The 8,621-nt window shown below is 38.8% G+C and overlaps 1 protein-coding gene across 1 annotated transcript; it reads right to left on the bottom strand.

Annotated features, from left to right (window-relative positions):
* Window positions 1-808: 808 nt before the first annotated feature.
* On the bottom strand, window positions 809-1,729 carry LOC110193258 (olfactory receptor 1f45-like). Its single transcript, XM_020964933.1, has one exon. The coding sequence runs from the start codon at window positions 1,727-1,729 to the stop codon at window positions 809-811; it is 921 nt and encodes a 306-aa protein (XP_020820592.1).
* Window positions 1,730-8,621: the final 6,892 nt, after the last annotated feature.

Here is an 8,621-nt window from a genome sequence, read left to right as displayed (position 1 = left end):
TAGACTACATGTTGTCTTGGCCATTCAATGCCTGAGAAACTATCTCAACTAGGGTAGTGGCAGTAGGAATAGAGAAGATGGGATTAATGAAAGAGATCACTTCTCTAATTTTTCTTTGTTTGACACATTTCAGGAACCCTCTATTCAGTTCTTCAAGGTTGATATAAAGTAACTTATGTTGCAGGAAGATGCCCAGCTCAAATCTGTGTGTATGTGTGCTGTTGCTTTACTGTCCAGAGAAGTGGGATAGAAAATTGTGAGGGCACCAAGTCCTAAGAAAGATCCTTAAAATATAAATATTAAACATATCTCAAGTAGCAATTCAGGATGAAGATGCTTAATGGGTCACAGGTAACTATCTTATTAGAAAGCTTTGTATCAAGTAGAAATCTGGCATGATCCTTCCTGCCTCTAGTAAGGTCATACAGTTCATTCCTACACAAGATCACTTCAGGCTGAGGTAGAAGCAAATATGAAGAGATGACCTTCTGGAGCTAGAGAGAAGAGAACTGATGACAAGAAGAGGATAAAATTTAAGGTTGGGAAGAGGCACTCAAAACTGAAGGATCTTGAGGGAGACTAGTAGAAGCAGTTATAGTTCTAGATATTGATTCTTTCTCACTCTGTTCCCAAGCCTGAAATAAAATTGCTTCCATTGCATAAAAATGTCTAACTTGAGTATGTGAATATGTCTGTGTAAGTCTATTGTTGTCTGACCACTGAGAAAATGAATAGATGAGAGAGAAAAAGGGAAGGCTAACTCCAGCAGGGATCCTACACTGGCCATTTGCTAACCGAGACCCTAACCCTAACTCCCGGTAAACACCTTTGCCAAAGCTGCTTTGATTTCTCGGTTCTGCAGACTATAGATGTAGGGGTTTAGTGTTGGAGCCACCACAGAGAACATGACTGTGGCCACGAGATCTCGGTCTTCCTTTTGGCCCTCAGCCTGGCTTGAGGGCTTCAGGTAGACAGCCACTACAGTTCCATAGAAAAGAACAACAACCATTAGATGGGATCCACAAGTGGAAAATGCCTTGTGGAAACCCCCAGGGGCTCGAACCTGACAAACAGCGGCTCCAATGAAGACATAAGATGCCATAATGCAAACCAAAGGCACAATGATTACAAGGCCACCCTCAACTATAACCATCATGTAGTTGAGGGAGGTGTCAGAGCAGGCAAGATGTAACAAAGGATGGATATCACAGAAGAAATATGGGAGAGCATGATTGCTACAGAAGGTGAGACGAGCAAGGAGGGCTGTGTGAAGAAGAGAATGCAGGGCTGTGCCCACCCACACAGCCCCCAGCAGCAACATACATCGTGGCAGGGTCACCACAGTAGTATAGTGCAGTGGTTTGCATATGGCTACATATCGGTCCCATGCCATGGCAGCTAACACATAGCTGTCCACATTGCCTGCCATCTGGAAAAAGAAGACTTGGGACAGGCAAGCTGAATGAGTGATGGTCTGGTCCCCTGTTAGCAGGGCATAGAGGAGCCTGGGCATTGTAGCAGAGGTGAAGCACAGATCTGCCAGGGACAGGTTGACCAGGAACACGTACATGGGTGTATGAAGGCGTGGGTCTGAGCCAACAGCAACAAGGATCAACAGGTTTCCTAGGAGAGCTGCCAGGTATAGGGCTAGGAACAGTGGGAACAGGAGTTCTTGGTGACTGGAGAAGGCCAGGAGGAGGAACTCATAGGTATTGGTCTGATTTTCCATTGTTTTGTTACTGTTGAGTCTGAGCCTGGATTGGGGAGATGAAGAGATGGATTGAGAGAGAGACCCACAGCTAATCCACACACAAGGCTGAATGTTTTACCTCATTAAGGTCTTTCCAAAGAATGTTTAATAGCCTGAAGAGATTTCAAAGACTTCTTACCTGCAGCAGCTTCAGTGAATAAGTGTAGAAGCTCTAAAGAGCACTGATATATAATCAAGTCATACATAAAATGTATCATAAGGTGATCATGGGAAAAAAAATAATCTTCACTCCTTTATATCTCCCAAAGGGCTTAACATAACACCTTATGTCTTTACTTGTCCCTGGAATGGATATTCATGCCCCAACTCATTTCTAGAAGTTTGCTTAATTAAACTCAAAGATCTTAGTTGCCTCTAGGATGTATTTACTAGTTTTGACCACTTACTCACCTGCTCACAAACCACCTCTATAATAGTTATCCTGTAAAGAGGCAAGAAGGGGACAACACTATACCTCAGACTCCTTTCTTGCAGATTTTTTTATACCTGAGCCACATATCATCTGTGGCTTCAGTCTTCATTTGAATGAGTACTTTCCAGGTCTCTAGGGTCCCAAGATTCCCCATCAGAAGTAAAGACAAAAGTCCATCTTCCCACATTCTCTTGAGACACGTTTGAATAAAAATAAATCTTCACTGAGTAAGTGCACTAACTGTGATTTATTGGGGGAAAAAATCACTATTTTTGCAATCAGAAGACCATGATGGGAATTTTGGGTCACCCACTGCTAGCTGTGTGACCCTGGGCAAATCACCTAACTGCCAAATCATGTTAAGACTTTCATTATTCTCCTTGTGGAGTTAGTTGGAGTCTCAAATTAGAATGTACATAAAATGTCTTATTAATTATATATGTATGCATAAATATATGCATTATATGCTTATGTAAAATACACACAGAAGAGATCGAAGATAGAAAAAATGTCACATATACCTATATCAGTTCTTCTTGCAGTAGAAAAGAACTGGAAACAAAAGAAATATCCATTAATGGCTAAACAAATTATGCTATATGAATAAAAGGGCATTGTTGTTAGTCATTCTTTCTTGAAGGGAGCCAATGACATCAGGAGGGTGATGACTTGCAAATGATTTGGATTTGAATGAGGCAGAGCTGTAAGGGAATATTACTGTACTATAAGAAATTATAAATATGTTGCATACAGAGAAAGACTAACAAATTGATGCAAAGTAAAGTAAATAGAGCCAGGAAACTACTCCAGCTAATTACTTCAACAATTCCTGTGTCTTCCTATTGCCACCGTTCTCCTGTATGTTCTGTCTCCCTTTATTAGAATGTTACCTCCTTAAGGGCAGGTAATGTAATCCCTCTTATATTCTTACCTCAGAACTTAGAATATGCTAAACAAATGGATTTCACAATCTATTAATCTTAAAATATCAGTATTTAATCATAATAATTAAAACTATCAAGTCAAATTAGGTATAATATTATGGACTCATCTTTCCTCCAAAGCATCTCCCTCTCCTACCTTCCCTATAGAGGGAACTATTACTATAGAAGGCAACATCACCCTCCCAGGCCCCTAAGCTTGCAACCTAGGAGTCATCCTGGACTTTTCACTATCTCTCACCCCAAAAATCCAATCTGTTGCCAAGACCTGTCAATTTCACCTCTGCATAATCTCTTGAATATATTCCTTTCTCTCCTTTAACACTGTTACCATTCTAAGTGAAGCCCCTCATCCCCTCATGCTGGAAATATTGTAATAGCAGGCTGGTAGGTCTGTTTGCCTCAAGTCTCTCCCTACTGCAATCTATTCTCCATCCATTTGTGATTTTTCTAAAGTGCAGATTCAACCATATAATCCCCCCTACTCTATAAAATTCAATGGCTCTCTATTGCCTCAAGAATCGAATACAGTATCCTCTGTTTGACATTCAAAGTATTTCATAACCTAGCTCACTCCTACCTTTCCTGTCTTCTTATACCTTACTCCTCCACCTCCAAAATATATTCAATCCAGTGACACTGGCCTCCCACCTGTTCCATTAACAAGATACTCCATCTCTCAGCTTTGACATTTTCCCTGGCTACCCTACATGCCTGGAATTTTCTCCATCCTCTGCTTTACCTCCTGACCTCCCTGGCTTCCTTTAAGTCACAATTAAAATTTCATCTTTTACTGGAACACTTCTCCAACCTCTCTCAATTCTAGTGACTTCCCTCTTTTAATATTTCCTATGTAAACTGTATATATTTGCTTGCATATTGTCTTCTCCATTGGATTGTAAATTCTGTAGACCCCTCTCCAAACCATTCTGAACCTCCAAGACCTGAGAAAGGCCTAAAACATGGATTGACCAATCAGGAGAAACATTTTGGCCCACTCTGAGGTTAACCTAACATAATGCTTTCATGTCCTGGCATAACAGATATGCTTTGCTCTCTGAGTGAACTTAAAATGCCCCTTCCTGTGTCAGCAACTACAAGGCCAGATGAAGTTGGCCAGGAGCATTCTTCTGTCCATGATCATGAAAGACAGGGAGCCTGGGACTGGACACTCTCTTGAATAGAAGGACTTTTCTTATCTTGGTATTTTATGGATGTGTGCTATGTAGGGGAAATACAGATATCCTGGATCTATAATTTCAATTGATACTTTAACATTCTTCTATCTTATTGTATTTACAGCCCATCCAATTAAGAAATTCCTTCCTCCTATCATGGTTAACACATCCGGAGTCTATAATGTTGGCTGACATAGGCATCTTGAGCCAGGAAAGGAGGAAGGGATGAAAGGCAGTCGCTCTAAAAATATAAAAATCTTCTTTGTCTGTGCATCCATGGGTTTATTGTCTTACAATGAGCTCCCATGTGTATTTCTATATGCATGTTTCATAAGCTTTAAGAGAAATAAAAACTCACATGCAGCCTAATTTTGTTTGTCTTTCTAAGGACAAACTTAGTGATGGTTGACAGTAATGGTGCCACTTGCTTAGATGGGACAGTGCTAGGGATTAGACTCTTCCCCCAGACAGTGCTGGGACTGGGTGTCTGCAGGACTTATTCTCTTGAAAAGTTCCCACCCTGGAAGAGGTGGTAAGTCCCTTCTCTATTCCTGTTCCTAACAGACTCCACTCATTCATTGCAGTCCACATTCTTCTCTGTAAGCTTGCTCTGGGGGTGAAGGCCACGTGGATAGGTCTTCTCTGCAATATGAATATCCTCTTCAATTCTGTCTAGACTCTAGTGGGAAGGTTTTTCACTGATGGTTTGCTTAAATGGCAGAGTGAAAATAAGGCAGAAGTTTCTTCCCTTAAAGTTCACAAAGCCCCTTCAACTTCAGCACCCTTTCCCAGGCATTGCATAATCCTCTTCCCCCTCCCTTTTCTCTTAAAGGCTATGGTCCTAATGGGGATTCAGATCCCTGAATTTAACTTCACTGGGACTTGCCCCTTTAAATCTGCCTCAGAGGCAGTCTGAGGAAGGCTCACAAAATCCAGTTACATTGTCAGGTCTTAGATCCTTGCAAATTCCCCAAACCCCTCCCCGCCACCCCTGGAATAATATTAGCCAATTGGTGATTTTTTAAAACAAACCTCTATTTCTCCTTCTCTTGGGTATTCTGTTGGCATTTGTATTTGTCCTGTCAATATGTCTGTCTGTGTATGTCTCTGTGTCTGTATCATGTGTGCTGTGAGTAAGTCTATTACCTTGTAAGATTTAAAATGCAGCTTTTAGAAGATTCTTTTCCTTGTGGTTCCTGGCCTGTCCAGCCTGGTACTACAGTGAAAAGTCAGATGCAGCTAAAAACATCTTAGTAGATTCTGGAGGTTTTGAGATTAATCATTAAGAAGTCTGGAAATTGATCATTTTGGGATTGCAGGAGAAAACTCCTGAGACTTTTGGGATAATTCCAAGAGCTCACCCTCTACTAAAATGCCTCCACACAATCTTGATTGCTTAGCATTCTTCACTCCCTCCCCAGAGTTAGGGGTGTATTTCAGTATGGGGATTATAAGCAGTCCCATGGGTTCTTGCTAACTCATCTCATCCCAGATCAAACCAGGAGAACAGAGTTTCACCCTTCCACCCTTACCTGCAAATTTACCTTTCCCCACCTGGCAAAAGGAAAGAGGGTCCAGGTTCAGCACATAGCCATAGTCATGGGGAGAGAGCGAAGGGGGATGGGTCAAGGTAGAGAAGCCAGTCAGTCAGCATCTGCACTTTTTAAGCTAGCCCATTCTTCTAATAATAATTTTTTTATATGATCTGGAAATGTAATTGCTGTCATCTGAAGTTTATTGTTTGTGTTACAGCTAAAACAATTTGGTTATCAGTTATGAAAATTGTAAGATTGTTGGTTACTGTTTTAATGCTAACACCTAAAGCAATTCCTCTTGTGATCTAGATGTTAGATTAAGAATTGTACAAAAAAAAATAGGGAAGAATGAAAATTTAGTGATTATTCCTCAACATCAGGATAAAATTTAAACTGTTTTAAATAAAGAGAAATACTTTTAGAAGAAATGTTTTGAAAAAAAATCTTGTGTGATTTTTAGAAGGACTTCTAAATTTTCATTTGCAAGATAATTTATTGCTAAATTACTGTAATGAGTTGTAAAGCAGAAGAGATCTTGCTGTTTTGATATGAATTTGTAGTCATTACATGGCCTAAGCAAGAGTTAAGTTAGTGTTTGAACTTATTATATGCATAAAATTCAAGTCCTGAAGTATCTCATTCTTCCAGAGTGAGTATAATTAGAAAGATAAACAAGTTTGTGAAACAAGGACATAAATCCATCAACCTATGAAGTTAAAATTTGTTTCATTTAAGGAAGAGGATTCTAGTACAAACACTTATGTTAGTGAAGAATAGTAACTGATGAGCTCTTTTAAGTTATCTTAATGGGAAATCTAATATCATTTTTAATCTGGAATTAGAATATGAACAAAAATTTATGCTAACTGCTTAAGACTTACCTTAAGATGCTCTCATTGTTTAAAGAGATTCTGAGAGCAGTAGTACTTTTCCTGTGACCAGATTCTTACTGTTACCAATGTGAGATTAAATATTTATTATCTAGAATATGTGATCCTTGAGAGCTGAACTCATCTGCAGCTCTGATTGTTGGAATTTGCTATTCAATACTTTATGGGACTGCAATTTACTATTGTTTTGAGCTTTGATTATAGGGATAGTTGTCTGAATTGCCACAAATTCAATAGTAAAATGGCATGTGCTGCAAGCTAAGACCTGCTAAAAGTGGATGTCTGTGCCTGGGAAGAGCTTTGAGAACAATCTTGGACATAGCCTAGGTAGGATCTTACTGAGTCCATTTCCCAATTGGGCTATTTCCTTTCTGAAAAGGAAGATTCCCCACTTGATTAATCCTGAGCAGCTCTGCTTTTAACATCTAGTGACTACATGATTGGCTGTCAAATATGACTCATGTCTGTAACCAAACAGAGCTAAGGAAGCTTTTTTCCCCTTCCATTATGGTATATGACATTGTCCCTCTTTTTCCTTTTATAGCAAATTTCTACAATAAAGTTCTGTCAGCACAATACTAAATTTATTAAATAATGAATGGATACTGAAACATCTCTGAGTTACTATAATAAGATGCAAGAATGAATAGCTTAGAATTTTAACCCATATTCATGACCAAATAATAATAATATAAGAATAACATCCTCCTAAGGAGAAAATGGTTACACCAAGTAATAAGACAAAGATGTAATGTGATAGATGTCTAATTAAATGGGATAGCAAATTTTGAGAAAAGCAACAGGATTAGACTGATTTCTCTAACAATTATATACAGATATATATGATTGGCTGCCAAAATTTATCTATCATGGAAATTCAAGCTTTAAGCATGTTTTGGTAATAAGATCTCAAATTTGTATTTTTACACAAAATTGGATAGAATAATGAGAAATGTAAGTGAAATTATTTTTATTAAAATATCTGTCTGATAATTTTAAAAGGCAGGAGAGCTCATTTTATAGTTGGACCCTCACATTTTAAAAGATTCTTATACCAGATACAGGATTTAGTTAAGGACAGAAACAGCAAGTGATATATAAACTGAAATTCTCTGAAGTTTCAAAATTGGAGAACCAAATTTAAGTGACTGCACTAATTTATACTAAGTCAGAATTATCTGGGAACTTCTAGATCTGAGACAGAGAAGTAGAACTCCCTTTTAGAACTGTCCTAAGAATAAAACATATCATCAAAGAAAGGATTTATAGGGACTAGATAACTACATGAGACATCTGGGAATCAAAAATGGATATTGGGAATATGTTACTGGGATACGAGGAACTTAATGTTAGTTAACATTGGTAATAATTATTGTGTTGACTTGCATGGTTCATGTTTAAGTTAAATCTCCCTTCTTAAAACTAGTCTATTGTGAGCCCTCTAAGCAGTTTAATCTGTACCTGACTTGATGTAACTATGCAATTTTGTGAACTATAAGAAAAACTTTGTTGTATTGTTTGAACCTAGCCCTGCATAGCTGGGAAACTGAATCATCTCTGTGTGATTTTAACCAAGGACCTATGCTATACTGTTTTCTCTCAATTGCCAACTCATATGTCTTCTAAGAGCTCCTGTCAGTTCTTTCTTACTACTCCTACAGCTGCCAACTTGTGGATGTGGACTCCTGGATCATTTGAAGATACCTGCTTCAAGTAGACACCTCTTCCTACTCCCTGAGGAACAGTGAAGTTTTCCCATACCTTCCTTGGTCTGCAAGTAACACTTTTTGGTGCACTGTTGACCAAAAGGAAGGTATAGGAGACCTCTCCCCAAACCATTTTGACCCCTCACTCTTTGTCTGTCCATCCTTGGGGTCATTGTCCTATAATGATC

Source organism: Phascolarctos cinereus, unplaced genomic scaffold (genome assembly GCF_003287225.1).
Source record: "Phascolarctos cinereus isolate Bilbo 61053 unplaced genomic scaffold, phaCin_HiC Scaffold_2;HRSCAF=192, whole genome shotgun sequence".
Lineage (NCBI taxonomy): Eukaryota > Metazoa > Chordata > Mammalia > Diprotodontia > Phascolarctidae > Phascolarctos > Phascolarctos cinereus.
This window is presented reverse-complemented; position numbering and strand designations above follow the sequence as displayed.

Coding starts and splice junctions, on each gene's coding strand:
- LOC110193258 (XM_020964933.1), bottom strand. CDS start 1,729: ATGGAAAATCAGACCAATACCTATGAGTTCCTCCTCCTGGCCTTCTCC.